Source organism: Cajanus cajan, chromosome 1, assembly GCF_000230855.2.
Source record: "Cajanus cajan strain Asha chromosome 1, NIPB_CcT2T_4, whole genome shotgun sequence".
Taxonomy (NCBI): domain Eukaryota; kingdom Viridiplantae; phylum Streptophyta; class Magnoliopsida; order Fabales; family Fabaceae; genus Cajanus; species Cajanus cajan.
The window spans coordinates 39,274,502-39,298,568 of NC_138517.1; the positions used below are offsets into that span (position 1 = coordinate 39,274,502).

General features: G+C 25.0%; 2 protein-coding genes and 1 pseudogene across 3 annotated transcripts; all 3 read left to right on the top strand.

The window, feature by feature from the left end:
* Nucleotides 1–10,858: 10,858 nt before the first annotated feature.
* Nucleotides 10,859–19,993, top strand: LOC145954506 (tubulin beta chain-like; annotated as a pseudogene). Its single transcript, XR_014431748.1, has 3 exons — nucleotides 10,859–10,885; nucleotides 19,089–19,486; nucleotides 19,567–19,993. The product of XR_014431748.1 is annotated as a tubulin beta chain-like (transcript).
* Nucleotides 19,994–20,103: 110 nt separating this feature from the next.
* LOC145949660 (uncharacterized) lies at nucleotides 20,104–21,727 on the top strand. The gene is made up of 4 exons (XM_083060303.1): nucleotides 20,104–20,160; nucleotides 20,291–20,355; nucleotides 20,786–20,875; nucleotides 20,966–21,727. The coding sequence occupies exons 1-4, from the start codon at nucleotides 20,148–20,150 to the stop codon at nucleotides 21,086–21,088; spliced, it is 291 nt and encodes a 96-aa protein (XP_082916429.1). The 5' UTR covers nucleotides 20,104–20,147; the 3' UTR covers nucleotides 21,089–21,727.
* Nucleotides 21,613–22,587, top strand: LOC145949659 (uncharacterized). Its single transcript, XM_083060301.1, has 3 exons — nucleotides 21,613–21,734; nucleotides 22,043–22,106; nucleotides 22,216–22,587. The coding sequence occupies exons 1-3, from the start codon at nucleotides 21,613–21,615 to the stop codon at nucleotides 22,570–22,572; spliced, it is 543 nt and encodes a 180-aa protein (XP_082916427.1). The 3' UTR covers nucleotides 22,573–22,587.
* The last annotated feature ends 1,480 nt before the right edge of the window (nucleotides 22,588–24,067 follow it).

Consider the following 24,067-nt stretch of genomic DNA (forward strand, 5'->3'; position numbering starts at 1 on the left):
ATGGGTTAATTTGGTCAACATGAATAGAGTACTTGTGTCTATTGCATGTTGTATGATGTAGGATGATGATAATAAGCATTGGAATGCTATCTTTGTGTAGTTGAAATGGGGATGAACATTGATATGCTATGTATGAGTGATATGCTATTGTTGAATGAATTGTGGAGCATTGATATGTTATTATTGTATGAATTTTTAAGCATTGATATGTTATTCTTGGTTGACGTGTTAAGCATTGGTATGCTATACATGATTTGTAATATTCTAAATTTATGATACAATATTATCTTATATATATATATATATATATATATATATATATATATATATTTAAAAGTAATATCTCTTTTTAAATTTTAGTTACCTTATTTAAAATAGATAAAATTGGTTGTATTATTATTATAATTTTAGATAGTTATATTTCACATTTTTTTATCATATATATATATATATAGATGACATCCAACAATATTATAAATATTTATCATATTATGATTATATATAAAACCATCTATTATAACTTATATATTTTAATAAGTAATTAAAATAATTAGTATAAATATATATATGTGTGTGTGTACTAACTAATTATATTATAAATATCGCCTATGAAAAATAACTTATTATAAATTTGCATGATGTTATAGACATATAAAATAAAATGGTTCAGTGGTTTAACTAGTTGTACTTAAGGATTTCGTGTACTGGGTCCTGGGTTCAACTCCTACCAGGGCCTTATATACTTTTTGAGGAAAAAAAAAAATATATATATATATAACTTTTCCATATACTTTTTGAGGGAAAAAAAAAAAAAAATATATATATATATATATATATATATATAACTTTTCCATAGTACACTGGGTCACGTATAATGGCCACGTCCACGTCAGCATGTATATACACCTGGGCAGTTCATAAATGCAATCTGGATAAGGGATAACAATAAATCTTCAGGGTAAAATAGGCCTCATTTTCACCACGAAGCACGAAGTAAAGAAAAGAAATAGTGGAAAGAGAGCACTAGAGTGAAATTAAAAAAAAAAAAAAAAGGGTGAGAAGCGTAGTAAAATTTTCTTTGCGGTTAACTTGTGATAATTTTACATTCCAAGGTAAGGGGGAGGAGAACTTTGTTTCTTTAAAATTTTATTTACTACTATGTTATTTATTTATGTTATTTTCTTGGTACATTTATATAGTGAGGTGCCCCTAACCTCATTTATTTGCTTAACCTATGTTTATTTTTATCTATAATAATTGTTAATGTGTTCATATTTTATATTGTTTAATTATTTTATAATGATTGTTATATTTATTTATATCATTGATATTCTTGATATATTCTTGTTACGTAAATATATTTATTATAAATATATTTATAATCAACTATGATATAATTGTGATATCTTGGACTCGTCTTGTTGTTATTTTTCATGGATTTATGAAAATAAATATTATTCTATGGCCATAGAAGATAAAGTTTGAATTATTTATAGCTGAAGGTTTGACCTTGGGAATTTAAATGAGTAAGCATTTATGGTAAAATATTCTGGTGATATTTGATTGATATTACAATAATGCTCATTTATCCTGACTAGTCACTATTAAAATGATTCAAATTTTATTATTTAATTTTTTTTATAGATAATCTTGTTATTTATTTAATTATATTTATTTAATAAGTGTTCTCACTCCTTATTTCTTGTTGTGAAAAATTTAATATATTATAAATAGATGGATCTACCGGCCATCCCAGGTCCTTTCACAGTAGTGATCACTGCCGTCTTTTTCGGGGGTAATTGGGGAATAGATGCTATTTCCAACTCTGTCACGTTCCAAGGCATTGGACTGTCTTCATTCATTTTTTTTCCCGAGCAAGAAAATCCTACCATCATAGATGGACCTATTATAGTGACTTTCTTTTTACCACCGGCAAATCATATAAATCCTATTGTGAACTTCTTTCCACCACCAATGTAGCTACTATCGTAGTAGCAGTGTAAAATAACAAAATATATATATAGAATAGGTAATGCGTGTACTCTCAATAATAGTAGAATAATATGTATGTAAATATTAAAAATAATAATGTAAGATATTATGTATATATTTTTAAATATTTTAAGATCTTTGTAAGTTATTTATGTGTATGTGAGTTTGAAAATTCTCTTTTATTATCAGAAATTAATCTCTTCAAACTTTCGATATAATTATCTATAAACGTATAAAATTAGGATTAATACGTATATTTTAGACGTTATATGATTGATATTATTGATCTCTATATGCATTAACTTGATGTGAAGTATATAGTAGATGTATGGTGAGGTGTGGATGCTGAGAATGCGGTTTGGCATTAAAGCATGATGGCTAACTTAGGACTTGAGGAGAGGAAATTATTTTGAAAATTGAAGATCCCACATAGGGTATCTTGGAGTGGTGTTCGAGTAGGCCACAATTTAGAAAATCCTTCTTGAGTAGGTGTGTCTCTTGGAGTAGGTTTTGAGGTGTGTTGAGTCTCTTCCAAGTCCATAGTTAGTGGTTGAGTAAGATAGGAGGTCGAGGGCTACAACCCTTAATCAAGTACCTAGAAAGGTTGTGTGATTCCTTGAGGATAATCAGTGGGCGAATTCAATATGTGACTTGGTAATGCATGTCAAGCTCGTGGTAAGCCTATACCCAATTGTACTACTCCTAACGGTGGAATTGGTCTTTCCTAGTGTAAGTGACGAGACCCGAGAAATTAGAAGAGGAATTGATATCCCATTTTACTGTGATTGAGCTAACACTTTGGACATGAAAACGATTGGGTTGGTTTGGGCTTATGTTGTTATGAGATTTCCATAGATGAATGCGAGACGACGCATTGGTTGATATATTTGTATATGATGTATGTTGAGGTGTGTTCATATGCATTGTTAATGTTTTGTGGGACATCATTGGATGAGGTACATGTTTACCTTGGGTGTATTAGCTTTCATGTATGATATATGGCGTGATGTTGTATAATATAGACTTGTTTTCTATATGTACATGTTTTCGAACTCTAACTTACCATTTTTGTTTCCATGGTGATTTGGACTATGATGATCATACGTTGTGTGAGAGCAGATCAGGACTAGGCTTGCGAAGTTGATGCAAGTAGATGTTGTGACCCTTTTGACAATGGTACTACTGATGTACTTTGTATAGGTGTGCTCGACCGACATTAAGATCTCAGATTATTTGAAATTACTGTACACATGCATATATCCTGTTTATATTAGTCTGATTGTTTTACTTATATACTCATGTTATATATATGTATGTTATGTTCCTTCCCTTAATCCTGTACATTCTAGTAATTTAGTTTTCGCTGCTAGTTGTAGTGATTTCACAAAGTGTGACTACCACAATGGTCGTTATAGAAATAATGGATCTCAATAATGTTAAAAATAACATTAAAACGAGCAATACTAATTAAATTAACTAGTATTTTAGTTTGTGCAATATACATATTAAATATTTATCATATGTAATAAATTTTATAATAAATAAAATATATAAATAAATATTATATTTGAATATATAAATTATATTTAAAATTTATATAAATAAATAATTTTAAATATATAAATTATATTTAAGATTTATATGTACTATAAATAAAAATATGCCAAAAAATATTTAATATTTATGATAAATAATTTATAGTACAATATTATTTTTTATTTATTAATAATTTATTTTAAAAATATTAAAATTTAATTCATAAATAATTAGAATAATAAAAGTTAAATTAGATAAAAAGTTAAAAAAGTTCTAAAAGCTGTTTCAATAAAGAAAAGTCCTTCAAAACATTCTAAAGATTTATACTTAATATATAATAATTGATTAAAATTTATAATAAATTACATATATACTATATTTAAATATATAAATTATATTTAAATTTAATATATATAAATATTTTTAAATATATAAATAATATTTTAAATTTATAATAAATAATTTGTATTGTAACAAAAAAATATTTTATTTATTAATAATTTAATTTAAAATATTAATATTTAATTTATAAATAATTATGATAAATGAAAATTAAATTAAATAAAAAATTAAATTTTCTTTACAAATCTTGTTATTAAAGAAAATTCTAACCAACACGTTCATGTAATATAAATTTTTTTTGTTTAATATATAAGAGTTGATTGATAAATTAATCTAAAAATAAATGTTTATATTTAGGGAAAAAAACATTCTATTATCATGGATGGATAAAACCATTTTTGTTTTCCACAATTATTTTTGTTTTTCACAACTGATTTTTGCATCTTATTACCGACTTGGGGATATCATGTTGGTCACCCCAAAATTTTTAAGTTCATTTCAATTTTTAGTATTAAAATATTTTTGGCACCCTAAAAGAAAGGAAAAGTGAGGGAATTTGGTCTTAGCCTTCTTAAACATAAATTCTCAATTCTGCCTCTAAATAAAATTGAAATACATTGAATTTCTATTAAATAAAATTATAAAAAGATGATAAATAGTTAAATTAAAATTATTCTCTTAGTTCCACAAAAGCAAGACCTGACACATGTCTTACATGCAAAATTTTACGCTGTCTTGGGTATCAGTCATTCCATCATTTAGCTGCTACAAAGCATCATTCTATTTTAAATGTCTACTTAATGCACATTTAATGTCTTAACTTTTCATACTGTTTATCTGCCTATCAATGTCGGTTTTATTTTACTCCATAACATTTAATTGATTTCGATTAAGATACTCCCTCTTTTTTTTTTTTAATGTTGTTTTGGTGCTATTTTATTTATTTTTATTTTTTCATTATTATTTTCTTAAAATTAATAATTAATTAAATTTTTATTTTTATTTTTATAATTAATATATGTTTACTGAATAATGTGATTAAAAAAATAAAAACATTAAAAATAAATAAATATATTATTTAGTAAATAAATATTAATTATTAAAGAACAACTTCATTATTGAAAAATATATAATTAAGATTAAAGATTTTACTATAAATGATTAGATAAGTTTTTTTAAAGTAAAAATTGATTATCAATTTTATTGTTAAATATTTTGTATTAATAATATGATTATTAAAAATTTGATAATTTTTTTCTGTAAAAAAATTTAATAATCTTTAATTAGTTAACACATAAAATATTAAGTATTACTAATAAAAGAAAATACAAAATATTAAACATTTTTAAACATCTAGTTTTATTAAATTTTTAATTATATTTTTGTCAAGTAATTAGGAAATTGCTGAAATTTAAAAAGGATACACTCTTATTTAGATCAAGTATCCATGTTAGAATATGGGTAGTAGTCGGTTACTATTTATTCTACAGAATAAATATTTGTTTTTGAACTCGTTCTATATGTTTATAGAGTGAACATTTGTAATTTTTTTTATTATCTACATGTATTTAAGGGCATCATTTGATATTTATTAAAAAGATATAAATATTTTTATAAAATTTAGTAATAAAATTTATTTAATTTTTTATAAATAATAATTTAACTGTCAAAATTTAAATTACTAAAATATTATAAGCAGATGAATATTTAATTTAAAAATAAATTTAACTATTAAATTAATTCAATCTCATAAACTTAAAAAAAATATTTTAAGTAATAAAATAAATTTAAGTAATAAATATTTACTTAACACATTATATATTTAAAAAAATTTAAATAAATTTATTATAGCATATATTAATAGATATAGGATGAATAATTTAATATTTATTTGCATTCATATTTATTAATAAGTACGAATATTAAATGTGATAATAGAATAGGTTAAATTAGACTTTGAATATATAGATCATATTTATTTTATAAAATTAATTTGAATTATTATTTATTATAGCTTATTTTTATAAGTTTAACTTAGTCTTTTTAAACTTCAACATGAAATATTAACTTATTTTATAATTAGTCTACTTAAAAGTCTATTTTATACTGACAATGTTAAATAGATCAATAAATTTAAAGCTTTAAGTCAATAATTATATTTTTAAATACACGTCTAAGTCTTTATTTAATTTGTATGATAATGATTTTTTAAATTGTATGGTAAAAAATATTTTACTCTATTATTATTTAAAATTTAGAATTTATAATAAAAATAAAAAGTTAATCAAAAAACAACTCATCTATACTCATATATCTTACTAAACCTTTTATTTATATCATATTTGAAGTATTGTAAATAATCAACAATAAAAATGAAAAAATATAAGTAAAAATGTAATTATTAGAAAAAATTTTATTTTTAATATCTTGATTTCGTATAAACAAAAAATGTAAAATGATTAAGTGTAGTAAAAATATAAAAAAAATATTGATAATTTAAATATTTGCATTACAATTTTATTTATTTAATTATATTATTTATAATAATATATATTATTTTTTATTATATAATAAATAAATAGATTTACCAATCAAATCTAACAATTTTTTTTTCTTAAACTTAATCTTTTTAAATGAGTTTTTTTTTTTTAAGTTTAATCTTGATATTTTTATTAAATAAATAAAATGAGAGCACAATCTTTTATTTAAGGTTTAATATATTTTTTTAAAAATTATTAAGGCACGTGGTGTTTGTGAAACATAAATCTTATTTTACAAATACAACTTTCTTTTTTCTTTTAAAAACTGAAATTGTATTTTTCAGAGATGGCCATTTTATTTTATTATGTAAAGCAGGCCTTGAATGTAAAATACAACTTTGACATTTTTATAATATAAAGAAATAAACACAATCTTTATAAAATAAAAATCATGTGAAATATAATTTTTAATACGACTTATTTATGTTGAAGATTCTTTCAAAATTTGTCTATTTTAATTTTTTTTTTAAAAATTATTATCTTCTAAAGAAATTCAATAAAAGATAATTTATAACTATTAATAAAATAAATACATTTTTAAATAATTATTTTGATCTCCATTTTTTTAACTGTTTTATTTATTTGATTATATAATAACTTTTTATGAAAAAAAGGATAAAATAGAAAAAAAAAAAATATATATATATATAAAATATAATTCATTATGTAATTGTAAGAGACACAAAATGCTTCATCTTTTTAATAAATAATAATTTTGTGTTGATCAATCAAACTAATAAAAATTGAATGTATTTTTAGGAAATGCAAATAAATCAGGTATCATTATAATAACACATTGAATTCATGTAATATGATTTATTATTATTTTTTACAATCCCTGTAATATGATTTATTAAAACTTAATGATTAAGTAAGGTAATTAATTAATTTAAATTAATCAACAAAAATAAAATTACAGTTGCAATATAAACATCAGTGTTGATTTAAAATCATCCCATTAATCTAACTCACCAATCAATTAATTAATATAGTATTAATAAATTTCAGATTCATCCATCTTTACTTTTAAATATTTAATTATCAGAATATTATATAATATAATTGAAATCAGACCAATCATATTCATGAATTGCGCATTCGAGTGAAAATAGAGAAGATAATGTCTGCAAAACAATAATTAAGTATACAGAAACAAAAACTCTAAACTACCTTCTTTCAATCATTTGAATTACAGCGTTTTTAACCTTTAATAATAATAATAAAATTCTTAATTATTATTATAATATGACATCATTTATTAGTTCTTCATTATTTTATCCTTTAATTTATATTTTTACTAAAATTACTTTTTTATATTACTTTTTTATATTACTTTTTTTAAATCATGACATTGATATATCTATTAAAAATGTTAAAAATAGTGATTAATTTTTATAAAAAATTATAAATAAATAAATATAAATAAATATTATCTTTTTAATATAATCTATTTTATATTATTAATCAATATATACATTAGTAAATAATTTTCGTTTAATGATTTAGTACTCAAATATCTTTAAAGATATCTAAAATTTACTTGTACACAAGGGTGAGAATATGACAAAAACATATAAGACTTTGAATATATAAGACGAGTTTATTTTATAAAATTAAAATTAAAATTATTATTTATTATAAATTTTGTATAAGTCTAATTTGATTTTTTTAAAAAGTTTGATTTCACTTATTAATCTATTTAAAAATCTATTTTATTATAACGATGTTAATAATACTAATAAATATAATTTTAAAAATTAACAAATTTATTTTTGAATATAATGTTGTGAGTTATTTTTTTAATTTGTGTGATAAAAAAATAATTTATTTAATATTATTAAAATCTAAATTTTAAAAAAAATATATACAATGTTACAAAGAGAAAAAATGAATCATTTTTGTTAAAGAAACAATTTGTGCATACACTAATGCACAAATTATAAGCATGTAATGAAAAAGGGTAATTTTATTCTTATCAATTTTTAAAAAATATTTTTTATATCTCATTTAATATATTCTAAATACTTGACTACTATTTTAATAAACTAAAATAATTATAGTAATAAATTAAAAATATATATTGCACATGAGATTATTTCAAGGATACATATATAATGTCACAAAGAAAAAAATAAAAGAAATTATTTTTTATTATAGAGACGATTCATTTATACTCATATATAATGACATACATATTATACACAAGTGTATAATATTGTACAATAAATGTGACTCCAAGATTTCTATTTATGATTTATTAATTTTGTATGTAAAATGTTTAAGTGAAATAATGAAAACTATTGATAATTTTTTTTATAAATTTATTTATTTATATTATTAATAATATATATATATATATATTATTTTTTATTATATTATCTATAACATAGGAGATTAATCTATTTGATATACAAATTTTTAAACGATTTTATTTTTAAATTTTTAAATAATAAAAATAATATTAAAAATTAATCATTTTTATAAAAATAAGATTCAAAACTCAAAACTTTTAAATTTGAATATCAAATACAATACCAATTAATTTATTAATATTAATAATTTTAAAAAACTTTTATTAAATAAAATACAGAAATATAAAATATCTCGATTCTACTAATATAAATAAATATGATGACTTATTAAGGATAATAAATTATTTTATAAACTTAATCTTCCTCCTTTTAAATGAATTATTTTTAAAAAAGCTTAAACTTATTTTTTTTATTAAATAGATTACATCAAGTCAAAACTTTAAAAATGCTCGATCAAATCAAATTTAAAAAAAAAATGATAGAATCTCATTTAAAATCTGAAATATTTTCATTATTGCGGTGGCACTCTTTTCAACCATCTTAATTCGATATTCGGCCACCTTCGATAGTTTTATCCTTTCAATTAATACTCTCTGAAAAAATCGATAATTCGATATTCGGCCACCTTTGATAGTTTTATCCTTTCAATTAATACTCTGAAAAATCTGTATATATAGTCATTATCAACATGCAGTTTCACCAAACTTTCCATTTCACAATATATTAAATATTTGGATGACTAAAGCATACTTTTAGCCTATTTTGTTCTCATGCCTCAAATTGTTTATGATATATATAGTCAAAAAATTGATAAAGTCTTTATACTAAATAAAAATTGTTGTTGAAGGTTAACATTTTTATTAAATATAATTAAAAAATAAACTAGTTATTAGTTGATGAGTAGAAAATTAAAAGTAAAGCTTATTATAAATATCTCTCTAAAAAATGCACCTTTCATTTATTTTTAAACAAAATAGACTTTTTTATCTTCTGATGATATGTATTTTATTTTATATAAATTACTTATTAAGAAAAATAATCTTATAAGTTATTACAGCTGAATTGAGTCATGTTTGAATAAATTTTTCTATATTTTTAAGAAAGAAAATAGAAAAAAAAATATAATGAATTTTAAAATTAATTTATATGTAAATTGTCTTATTAATTTTTCTAAATGTTTATTTTTAATTTATACATATATAGACTTTAATAGAAAATAAAACTTTTTTATTTTTCATTTTATTTTTCTTAGAAGTGTTTATAAAAAAAATTATACAAATATATTATTTTTTAAAACTAAAGTATCCTCTAAAAGCTAATTATTAATCTCTTGAGATAAAAGTACTAGATTTCATTTAAGTAATCTTTCTCAACAAAAGCTTTTCACATATATGAACCAAAGATTTAACCACAAAAACATAATTAAAAAAATAAATTATGTACTACCATCTCACACTTTTCTTTTTTTTTTTTCTTTCAAACTTCTTCTTACAATATTGTACATATCTAAACTTTCATGTCTATATATATATATATATGACTCTACCACGCTCACTAACAATACAACTCACAAGAGTCTCTTTTCCGTCACCTCTAGCTTTTTCACTCTCTAAATGGTTTTTCAATACTCTTTCACAATGACCTCTAATATCATGTTTTTGTTCTGCTTGGTTGCAGTGATCAACAACACTGTTGTTCCAAGTAGTGCAACAAGGCAACTCAAGGCTTCACTGGATGAGAAAGAAGCCATGAGCAGCACTGAAAATAGAGGACACGATCAAGTGGATCCAATAAACAAGAACAACAACATGGAAAGTAAAGAACAAAATTTTGACAAGAACCAGTTTCCTCCCGTTTTTCCATTTCCACGACGACCTTTTCCACTTCCACCATACGTTCCAGGGCTTCCATGGCCAATTCAACCTCCCCCAATTGGCATTCCTGGCATTCCTTCATTTCCATTCCCTCCTGTGGCCATCCCTGGTGTTCCTAGCCTTCTTACACCTCCACCTGCCTAAGTTGTCCAAAAAATGTTAGTGCACTCTTTTTAACACTTTTGTTAATATTTTCTTTATTATTAGTTGAAAGTTACAAATTTAAGTAGATGTTACCATTAAATCGAGAGAAACTCGTTAAATGGAATACAAGATCTACAAAAAATTTGTAAGTTTTAATAAATTTTGATTAATAATAAAGAAAATATTTAAAAAAATGTTTATTAGAGAGTGTTAACATTATCCAACTTACTTATATGTTGTAATCAAGTTTGCATGTTATGTTATATTTTGGTGTTGTAATCAAGTTTGCATGTTATGTTATAGGGTTTGCTTCTACCATGCACATACATAAAGTTGTATGGTATATGTTTATGTGTGTTATGTTATGTTTGCAGTGAAAATAAGCATAGATAATGATGATAAATAAAACAAAATTAGTATGTGTGAGTTTCATGTTGCTAGTTAGCTTTTGGAATAGATTCCTTTAATTGCTAACTAGCTAGTAAAGTTTTTGTACTTTTATATTAGCATGCATAATATAAAGGGATGTATTTCTTTAATTTTTAATATGATGAATTCTAAATGTCTTTCTTAAATTTTGTCGATGACTGAAATTATACTTGGTGATTACTTTGAACTTTAAGAAAATACTGCAATTAAGAAATAACAAAACTAAGATGTGCATCACGTGTTTCTCGAAATCATCCATGGATTATTGAAGAGAGCTTTATGACTTTGAGAATATTATATATTAAGAAATATATAATATATTTTGTTCTTCAACCTTTTAATTTAATAATTATATTTTTACTTTTTTTTTTATAACTTTTATATTTTATTTTTTAAAAATATTATAATTAATTATATTACTCTGTGTATTATACGGTTCCATGTACTAGGTTTTCCATAAAGAATGGACCGATGGAATGACATTTATTGTCTTATCGACAACAAAGAGATCAAGATCTTATTACTAGAGTATAATTAAGGATATTCTAATTCATAATATTCCACATTTACTTTATATAAGAAAAAAATAATTAATTCATTAAAATCAATAAAAATAATTAAAAATATAATTTTATTAATAATAAATTTTATTCAGAATACTTTTAAAATTAAATCGTTTAATTAAATAGTAATTACATTTAATAATATTATGCATAATTATATATATACAAAATGAGCAATTAAAATATTTCAATATAAGTCTTAGTTTTTATAATTAAAAAAATTCCTATTTATTTCTTACTATGGAGACTGAATGGGAAGTATGACATAAATAACACCGCTTCATAATCTTTGAGCAACTATTATACAATATTGGATTCAAGCATCAAGTAACGAAAGAGTAGCTGGTAGAACCCAAATGATGAAAAATCATTCCCATGTCAGCTGCTTCACCTTTCAAAATGTAGAATAATTGAAATGATACTGTTCAGGAACACGGGCTATACTATCGCTTAGCAGAGAACCAAGCCTCTATATGCGCAATAATTAAAGTGGAAATAATTCAAACACGATTTATTTATTTAATACAAATACTTATAAAGAACCAAAGCAGGAAAATCAGAAAGTTTGGTTGTTTTTAGGCTAAAAGGTTAAGGGAAACGAGAGTTTTAGGGCTCATAAGACCTACCTCTTCATCTCAAATTATAAGATATTTATTTATAATCAAAGAATTTACGGATGGATTTTAAAGGTGGAATTTAAAAGTAATTAAATTACAATTGATAAGTCTTACTTTTGACTATCGACACATAATTACAAATTATTTTACAATTGACAAGTCTTATTTTTGACTACCGACATTGAGACAAATTAAAAAGCACCTTTTAGGCGATGTAAGAATCACATCTTCTTAGTTGGATGATTTTTCACTAACACAATTACAGTTGGGGCCAAATAGCTTTCTAGCGCAAAATTCTTAAAATATTTTGTGATGTTCTATACCAACTTGAGTTTCTCTATAACTTGAGCAATTCTTTGAAAGCTGACATCAAACAAATTGATTTTAGGAGTCTTAAAGAAGTGTTCTAGTCACAAATCTTCAAGGCCAAGAGCAGGATTTTATGCCATTTGTAATTGGTAGCAGTCATCTTTTGGACTACTGCTTACTTCCTCTATTTCCTATTCATCATCAGAATCTAACAAAGAAAGGGTATCTAATAATTTTTTCTTAAATTCTTCTTTAGAATTGGCTTTCAAAGAAAATTCCAAAGGGGCCTTCTTTTTTATCCCTGTAATTTTTTTAGATGATACATAAGAAAAAAAAAGAAGCCAATCTAGTCTTTTAAGACTTGAATTTGGATTCAATAAATTCTATACTAACTTTTTTCCACCAAAAAAACTTTTACTTTTAGGCAGAGACTTTGTGGATATGGAACCTCCAAGTATTTGTGAAACTCATACAAGTGTTGAAACAACCAACTTACTCCATGGTTGAGCAAAATTTGAGAAGTTTCAAGTGGGTAGGTATATTCAAAGTTAATGCCTTGAAATTATCAAAATATTTTACAATTTTAAATGGTAAAATGACTCTTATTGGTCTTACAAACTGGAACCCATCTAGAAATAAAAAAGATAATTCAACAAGTAATTCATTTTTAAAACTTATATACCATGAATGTCTATGGTTCTTTTCAAAAAGAATCTTATACTAAGCTTCTTTGTAACCAAAGTAATTTTAAGAGGAAAGGGTAAAGGATCTTGAAAAACCCTTTTCAGTAAAAGGGTGCTAATTTCAACATGAAAATATCAACACTTTTTGTCATTTTAAGTTTAAAATAATTGACAATGAAGGGATCCCTTTTATCCGTTTCTAGGGTGATCTCTACAGGTCCAATGTCAATTAAAATAAACTAGTAAAACCTTTTTTCTCCAGGCTTTGATTTTTAGATATCCAACTCCAATTAGAAGGGAATAACCTTTTACTGATTTCTAGTGATTCAAAATTTTCTAATTCAGGTTCTAAAGTAACTAGTTTTTGATAGGTGGTTTTTATATGGAAAATTAATGGTGATGGTAATTCTGTGATTTTTTTTCAGAAATTTTAGATGATTATTAGGGTTTTAATACTAAAAAAGAATTAGCGGTGGTTATAGGAGTATTTAGGATAGTTGGTAATTTTCTAGTCTTTGTAGTGGACTTTACATATGAAGGAGTAAAGTCACCTAAAGATAAGCTTTTAGAGGGTGTGAGAACTATGAGCCTCATGGGGGCTTCATTTTTTTAAGGGAGTTCCTTATAAGAACTCACGAGTTAAAAAATTAGGTAAAAATTTATTTTTTCCTTTTATAAATTCTATTTCAAAATCAAAACAAGAAAGAAGACTTTGCTATATAGCAAATTTTTTTTCTGAAACAACATTTTTAACATCCTCTTCTAAAACTTATTTTACAAATTTACAATTGATTCTTAAAGGGAATTTTTTTATTTATTAGATTACTTTTTGAAATTTTTGAACACAAAGAATAATACTTCAAATTTCCTTTTTAATAGTACTATATTTAAGTTGGGATTCTACCTAGACCACTACTAGAAAAATTAATATTTGTGACGAATTTTGTGACGGAAAAAATAGCGTCGCTAATAGTGACGCATTTTGTGAGGGAATTTTAAGTTTTGTGACGGATTAACATTTATTGACTTTTATGACGGATTTTGTGACGGAATATATTTCGTCTCTAAAAATCCGTCACAAATTTCGTCACTAAATAAAAAATAAAAATTTTGTGACGGAAAAATTTTCGTCTCTAAAAATCCGTCACAAATTTCATCACTAAACAAAAAAAATGTTTGTGACGGAATAAAGTTCGTCTCTAAAAAATCCGTCACAAATTTCGTCACTAAATAAAAAAAAATTTAGTGACGGATTTTTCCCTCTCAAAATTCCGTCACAAATAGGTTAAAATATTTTGTGAAAAAATTTGTGACGAATTATTCCCTCTCAAAATATTAAATTTTATTTATGAAACTTTTATATTTAAGAATTATGCATAATTAAAGAAAATATGTTAAATATTTTTAAAAAATAATAATAAAAATAAAAATATTTTATTTCATTAAAAGACTGAAAAAATTATGAAATTTATTTAATTAAATAAAAAATTGTCAATTTTGAGCATAAGAAATTAAGACATTCATTAAAAATATTTATAAAAAAAACTTGTGAAATTAAAAAAAAAAGAGTATTAATTTAATTTTGGCTTAATTACATTTTTGTTCCCTCAAGTATTGTAATTGTGCAATTTTGATCCCTAAGGTTTTAATTGGATAATTTTAATCCCTAAATAATTGTAATTGTGCAATTTTAGTTCTTTAATTTTTAATTGAACAATTTTAGTCCCTCAAATATCATAATTGTACAATTTGAATGTCTCCCATTAAAAATTTAATAATTTTAAAATTTTAATATATATATATATAATAATTTAAAATTATATAATTATTTGCTTATTTAAGTTAGCATATACTATAATTTTTATTAATGTAACAAATGATATATATTTAATATTACTAAATAAATAAAATGTATATATTATTAATAATTTAATATTGCTAATAAATTAATATCAATAATATTTTTAGTATATTTATAGATAAACTCATAATTTGATAAATATAACTTAGTATATGTTAATATAATTTTACAAAAATATAAATATACTAGATAAGATATGTATATTTATAATTAATATACTTATAATTTTGTAAAAGTATATTAATATATAATAAGTTATATTTATCAAATTATGAGTTTATCTATAAATACACTAATAATATTATTGATATTAATTCATCAATAATATTATAAAAATAATAATATATAAATTTTATTTATTTAGTAATAATAAACAATTATACTAATAGAAAATTCGGGATGTTACAATTTGATATATTAATGAAAATTATAATACACGTTGATTTGAATAGACAAATAATATAATTTTAAAATATTGTATATATATACATACATATATATATATATATATGTATGTATATATAGTAAAATTATGAAATTTTTAATGAGAGTATAATATAGTATTAATGAAAATTATAATACACGTTGTTTTTTAGTTTAGTTGTTTATTGAAAAATGTCTTTCTAATGTCATAATTTTATAATTTTAAAGTGTAAATTTTTAGTTAAAAAATTAAAAGTTTCTTATTTTATGTTAATAAAATAATATCTTTTAATTTCTTTATTTTTATGTTTAAAAACAAACTATAAATTAATGTAATTTAGATTTAAAAGTGACAAGGATAATTTACAAGTTTTTAATTATTTTTTTTAACTTTAATTGCTTCTAAATGAAGGAAAAAAAGTAAGAAAACAAGATATCTTGAAACCCTTCATTGAGTCATATCTAACAAATTATGAGAAACAATCCCACACTCTAGTGAATAAATTTTTATCAATACCATAGTACTTGACTCAACCATGGGTTTGACAGTAACACATGGTCGTTATGAATTCGATTAACAAGAATATGGAGAGGTTGGGAACCTTATATCGAAGATTTAATTCGAATGAAAATAGAAAGTACTACTACTGTGATGAATTGGAATGATTATTCGATAAACCCTAAACACTTTGATTTTGAAATGCAAGAATTGCTTTGCTCCATCCTCTTTCAACCGTCAATAATTTATCTATTTTAAATTATGTCTTATTTTTATTATAAAAACCAAAAAAACTGTAAAATTGGATAACCAACAAAACTACTACATGGAGGTTATTTTTTAATAAAGTGGAGACCAAAACCTTTGTATTTCTTTTATCTTTAGTTAAGTTATAAATAAGTTTAAATTGATTTTTTTTAAAAATGAGTAAACATGATTTAGATTATATAAAAAATGACTAAACGTAATAATTTATTGTAGATTTTATTTATAATTTTTTTTTTTGGAAAAAACTCAAATGAAATCAAATTTCTAAATAAAATATTCAAAATAACATAAATTTAGTTATTTGAATTTTTGTAATTAAAAAACCATAAGAATTATATAAATTTCAAAATTCAAAATTAGGCTAATTTTAAAATTGAATTTATAATAAAATATGATTATATATTTAAATTTTAAAAATGAATTTAGAAATTATTGAAACGATAATTTATATTTATGTTATTTTATATAAAAAAATGAATTTGATAAATAGAAATATCTTAAATTTAGATTTTTAATAAGTTGAATATGTAATAACTCAAAATTGCTGGTGGCCGAAACGGGCCGTTTCAAAAGTGAAACGGGCCGTTCCGGAATAAGAAAAATGCCCAAAATTGGATAAACAGAACGGCCCGTTCTCATAACCAGCAGAACGGGCCGTTCTGCTTCTCCAATATAGGGCATTTTTGTTATTCCGGCACGACCCGTTTCACTTTTAAAACGGCCCGTTCCGTCTACTGTTACGGAATAAATTTAAATTCAGTATAAAAATAATAAAAAAATGATTATAAAAACTAAAATTAAATAACTTAGTTAAAAAATGACTATAATTAATAATTTAATGTAAAATTTGTTTAAAATTTTTTGAAAATAAATAATAAAATAAATCCTCCCTTTCGTCTTCTTCACTTTTTAGAAATGTGTTGACAAGATAATGGATAATATATTTATTTTTAGATAAAACTTAAATCCAATATTAAATGCTAGAGGGAACCGGCCAAGTTAACTATATATAGAGTATCATACAAAGAAGGAGAGTGACACTTAAGTATTCTTAATTAAGATTTATATTAAAGTTTATATTAATATTTTATTGTTGAATTTATTGTATTACCCTTTATCAAATTTTTCTGGTATTAAGTGCATTTATATATTTAGAGTTTTATAAATGTTACACTCAAAATGTGAGGAAATGTATTAAAAATTTTATATTGAATAATGATATAACTAAAATAAAGTATATATAAATAATAAAAATTCGTACATTACAAATCACTTATATATATATATATATATATATATATATATATATATATATATATATATATATATATATATATATATATATGATTAAGAAATAACTTATTTAAGATATATTATATAATAAGTTTTTATATAATAAGATCTTAATTATAATTAACATTAAACATTCAATGAACTCGAATAATGATATGTTTTAAGAAATAACTTCTTTAAGATCTTAAATAATAATTTTTAGAGATTTAATGAATTGAGTAAAATTTATATTAAAGATAATATATAATTAAGATTTGTAAGTTATTGATTATAATACTTTTTAGTTACCGTATTTACCAAAAAATTATTTTTAATTAAAATATATTTTAGAATTTTAGTTAATTCATTATCATTCACTCACTTGATTAAAAAGTGATAAAATATAATTAATTTTTAATTAATTTAATAAAATATATATCTAAAATCTGTAACAATTTCTTAAATACAAATATTTAATTAATTAATTTTAATATATACTAAATTTAATATTAAAAAATTTATAAATATTTTAGTTATCATTTTTATTATCTTTTGATTTAATATTGGATTTCTTTTGATTATGAAAGATATTTACCTGGATTTGAGTTATGATTGTTATAATCTTTTGATTTAATATTGGATTTTATTTATTATAAAACATAATAAATAAAATCTAAAATCTAGAGCAATTTCTTTGATACAAATATGTAATTAATTTTAATATATAATAAATTTAATATCAGAATATTTATTATAATTTTAGTTATGATTTATATAATATTTTGATTTAATATTAAATTTCTTTTTATTATAATATTTTAATATATTTTATTTAAAATATCAGTTAACATATTTTATTATATTTTCATTTTTATTTATTATAAAATAATTAGAATATTTAATTTAGAATTATGAAAAAAATAACTATTATAAGATTTAATTTATTTAATTTCATTATTTATTATAATACTTTTTGGATAATATTTTGTAGATATGTGGTTGATTTTGAGAATGATCATGTTTTGATATGTATTAAAGTGCTCTATGGGTTCCTACGGGAAACCTATTTATGAGAAAGAGACAAAATAAGAGTGTTTTGATCATGTTTACGGAAACCTGTTTAATGATAACGAGAAAAAACATTTTTTTTTTCATGTAAATTAAAAAATACTCGTAGTAATATATTTGAAAATAAATTTGTTAATTTTTTTAAAAAGTTAAATTTATTAATATCATTAATATATAATAGACTTTTATTAGGGTTTAGGCTTCTTGCTTCATTCGTTCCTACTGGTCTTCTTCGTTCCTTCATTCGTGCTTAGGGTTTCTACTGGTCTTCTTAGTTCAGGTTAGCAAAGAGACAGCTCTCCGTTCGGGTATGCAGAGAGGTTCGCGAATATTGAAGAATCTCCATCACTGCAATAGCACATAGACCCATATGCTTACCCGCGTTGCAGCCCCTTCTCCTTCTCCGTGAACAACATTAGGTGCGGGAACCAGATCGGCGCCAAGTTCTGGGAGATGATATGCAACGAGCACAGCATCGACCACACCGGCAGGTACAACGGCGACTCCGACCTCTAACTCGACCAGCGGCGGAAGGTACGTCCCACGCACCGTCCTCATGGATCTGGAGCCCGGCACCATGGACTCCGTCAGATCCGGCCCCTGCGGCCAGATCTTCTGCCCCGACAACTTCGTCTTCGGCCAGTCCGGTGCCGACAAAAACTGGGCCAAGGGCCACTACACCGAAGGCGCTGAACTCATCGACTCCGTCCTCGACGTCGTCCGCAAAGAAGCTGAGAATTGCGATTGCTTGCAAGGTACTGATTCATGATCCATTCATTCGCTCCTTCTTCATTCGGTTGTTAATCGATGATTGTTATTGTTGTTGTTGATGTAGGGTTTCAGGTGTGTCATTCGCTTGGGGGAGGGATTGGCTCCGGCATGGGGACGCTGCTGATCTCCAAGATTCGACTAAAATTTTACATAATCATAGGTAAAATATACAAGAAATGTACAAGAAATGGCGAGGATTTGAATTCGAGAAAGCTCTTGTTCATTGCCCGTGCTTTGTTTTCTTGTTAGCATGGATAGCTAGCTCTTTGTTCCCTGCAGTCGTGTTGCTTTGTTTAACACTTGGCTCAAGTTATTTTCCCTTTTGTTCTTACAGGGGTATTCTGATCATCATTCACGGGCTTAATGAACACAGGTAATCTTGCTTGGTCTACTTTTTTTGTGAAACTACATTCTTTCTGGGCTTAATAGTTGTTTTTCATTGTGGGACTAGTGTAGTCTGCTTTTTGTTTTCCAAGTTTGATTTTTCAGGTCATTGTCAAAACATTAAAATCTTTTTCCTTTTGTTATTTCTAATGTAAGATAATAGGATTTATCCCACAACTTCTGACTTGGTACTCATTTTTCAGTGGCAGATATGCAGAATTTGCAAGGCAATTAACCTCATGCAACTTTGGTGTCTATGCGATGGACTGGATTGGTAATTTGAGATTTCTTTTTCCATTTACTCCCACTGTGATCCTCATTGGTACACAATACTTTTGAATCTAATGCATTCCTGCCCTTATCATTTTGTGATGAATTTGGGGTGATTTGTCTGTTTGTTACAGGTCATGGTGGTAGTGATGGATTACATGGTTATGTTCCTTCTCTTGATCATGTGGTTGCAGACACAGTAAGTAATATATATACTTTCTTCAATTTGTATGAATATAGACTCGTTCGTGGCATATGTTTTTGTTGGTGATGGTAGTTCTTAGAATGGAAAAATGTTTTAGGCGTCGATAGTTTTCCTACCATTTCAAACATTGAGACGTAAGAAGTGAAATAAGCTATTGCGTAAAGTTCAAATGCATGTTAATCTTTAATTCTTAAGAGTATAAGGTAGTGAAGGTGTCTCAGTTAACTTGCTATTTTTTTTTCTTGCTAGTTATATTTATTTTGACGTTGTCTCAATAGTATAGTAAGTATGTATCCATCGTTCAAATATTCTGTGCTATTCTTTGCTTGTTTTCCTTGGGAGATATATTATATTATTGCATTTCAAATGTCAGTCAGTGATTTTTGCTGTGTAATTTACATACTGATTGTAATGCCATGGATAGGGTGCTTTCCTGGAAAAGATTAGATCAGATAATCCTGGGATTCCATGCTTTCTCTTTGGTCACTCCACTGGTGGGGCTGTGGTCTTGAAAGTAAGGGCTTAAATCTTATGTATTATACCTTTTGCGATTAAATTTGCCTTTGATGAATTTTGAAGTTTAATTTCTACAAATTCTGTGTAGGCGGCTTCTCATCCTCATATTGAAGTAATGGTGGAAGGAATTATACTAACCTCGCCAGCTTTACGTGTGAAGCCAGCTCATCCAATTGTTGGTGTAAGTTTTGCAATTGTAGGTTGTGCATGATGTTTGAAATTAACGTGTTTCTGATTTGTTACTATAGTGCTAGCTATGATCACTTGGACTTATGTCAGAATATGAATATCTAATTTTATTTTATAAAAGATGTTCTGTCTTTACAACTCTTTTATATTCTTCATTGGATCTTCAATTGTGGAAAAATTTATGATCTTAAGGAAAAATGATTATTTTTGTTTTTATTTTATTCAGTTCCTATGCATATTCAGTTCCTATTTTATTCAGTTAATTATTTTAAATTTTAATGTATATTTGAAATGTGCTTTTATATTCTTCATTGGATCTTTTAAATTTGATTCAGCTCCTATGCATACTAGAATAAATTTGCATTCATATTTCAAATTTGAGAGTTAATACATGGTTATTTTAATATCATTTATGCTATTTATTCTCTTTTGAGAAATAGATGAATTATCTGATTTTGTTTGTTCATGCCAAATATATAGAGGGGAGAGAACTGGTGCAGATATTGCTTGCAGCTGGAGCTGATCCATCTGCTCAAGATTCACAGAATGGCAGAGACTGGCAGTGAGGATGACGGTCTTTTGGATCTGAGTGATGATGATTTTTTCCTTGCTGGGAGTTCTAGTGATGAAGCAGATGCAGATGATGAATGGACAGACAAAAGCACAAGGTCAGTGGGGATGTTTTAATCCTTTAGCAATTCTAACAATGAGAATTTCATAATACCCTGCGTGCATTAAGGTAAAGGAGAATTAGAATGTTAAAAGAAGAGTAGCGGAATCAACCCTCACTTGTGATGTTGGTATTAATGAAGTCGAAGCCACATTTATTTATGAAACTTCTGGCGTTTGTCCAGCACTATGCTAGGAAAATATTCCAAATGCATTTGTTTTTGGAAATTTGCATTAATGATTAAGATGCAGCAAACATATTTTATTTTGACGGAATTTGCTATATAAAATTTTCTATTGGTTGCAGGGAGCAGGCTTCCAGTGCTTCTGGTAAAGGCGTGTCTGGCATGTCCAGTGATGAAAAAAATCAGGTCTGACAGTAAGAGTAGCAACTGTGTTTTAATTCCCAATATTCTATGCTATGAAATATATAGTCACAAACTATTTTGCAAATTTTGAATATCTTCAACCTTTTTATAGAGGCTGATTTCTGCTAGAGCTTTGATGCCTCCACCTCGTCCTTCAAACATGAAGTTGTCAAGGTTTGGGTCATCTTCTGGTCAAAATTCATCTATGCAGAGATCTGAGGTTTCTACATCGAACAACACATCAAATAGCAAAAGCAGCTCAGACTTCAAAGTAAGGGGATCCTTAAGATCAGGGACAAGTCATGGTAGTAGTCTAAGTTCCAACTCTGATGCTCACAAACCTCGGAGGAAGAGAAGACCCAAGAAGAAAAAGAAGCAGGTTTATTACCTATGCTCTGTCTTGGATTTTATTAATTTTAAGAATTTTCCCCCTATATTTGAATTTTTGTTAGGCCGGGAAAAAAGGTAATCAATTTTAAGAATTTTTTCCCCTGTATTTGAATTTTTGTATGATTTGATTTGGAATTTTCAACATGTTGCCTCTATTAATTGTATGTTTGGTAGATAGGTATAAGGTCATTAAGCAATCCAGCTTAGTAAAATTAGGTTGCTTCATGTGTATTGTTTGAAGGGTTTAGGGTTTAGGGTCTACGGATTTTCATCATTATCTACGGATTTTTTCCGTAGATAATGCTGATTTTTCTTGTAGTGTTTAGCCTAGAATAATAGGCTCTGGTAATCGATTACAAGACTTGGTAATCGATTACAACGGTTTATTTTCAAGTTGTAAAGTTTAAATTCAAATTTGGAATTTTCATCTTCTGGTAATCAATTACAAAGAAATGGGTAATCGATTACCAGAGAACCTTTTAATAAGTAAATTTCGAACATATGATTTTCATTGTCTAGTAATCGATTACATGTGTAGGTAATCGATTACCAGACTCTTAAAAACAATGGTTTTCTCAAATTTAGTCATCAATAGTTAGTGAGGGATTCATCCCAGTTAGTGACGGATAAAATCCGTCGCAAATTGTGACGGCATTCTGGCGTCGCAAATTGTGACGGATTCTACTTAATTAAAGTCATCACAGTTTGTGACGGATTTAATCCCTCACAAATTGCGAAGGATTAAATCCCTCGCAAATTGTGACGGATTCTACTTAATTAAAGTCATCACAGTTTGTGACAGATTTAATCCCTCACAAATTGCGACGGATTTTTATTAATTTCTAAACATTTATTATTAGAAATTAGTGACGGAAATTATACTGTTTGTGATGCCTTAATTCCGTCACTAATTGTGACAGAGAAAATAATCCGTCACTAAATATTTTGTGACGCCAAATTTTGTGACGGAATCATTTCCGTCACAAATTCCGTCACTAATTGATTTGTGACGGATTTTATCAAAATTAGTGACGGATTTGTTCTCTCTCTAATTTTAATTTTTCTAGTAGTGGACTCTTGAGTGGAATTTAATTATCTGTTCAAGCAAATCTTTTATTTTTTGTTTTAGTATTCCTCCAAAACCTATATTTGAGGCATCTATCTCAACAATCATAAAAGCCTAAGGATGAGGAATTCCTAAACAAGGCAAGGTTTTAACTAGCCTTTTATTTTTATTATTGTTTGAGTTAATTCATTAGTTAAAGGTTTTGGATTCTTACGGGGCCCATTGAAAAGAGGTTTACAAATTATTCTAACCTTAGGAATAAAACTGGCCATATAATTGACATCCTATAAAGTAATGAAACTCAATTACCCCCTAGAGCATTATTAATGTCCCCAAAAGATGAAACTACTTAACTCCTAGTAAATCCAAAAAAAGTAAATGCAATGGTTCTAAAAATTTTAAAACATAATGAAATAACTAGTTGTTTAAAATGAAGACTTGAAGATCTTTTAACTCCTGAACCACCAGAGCTTGTAGTATTAGAAGATATAATTCAATATAATTCAGG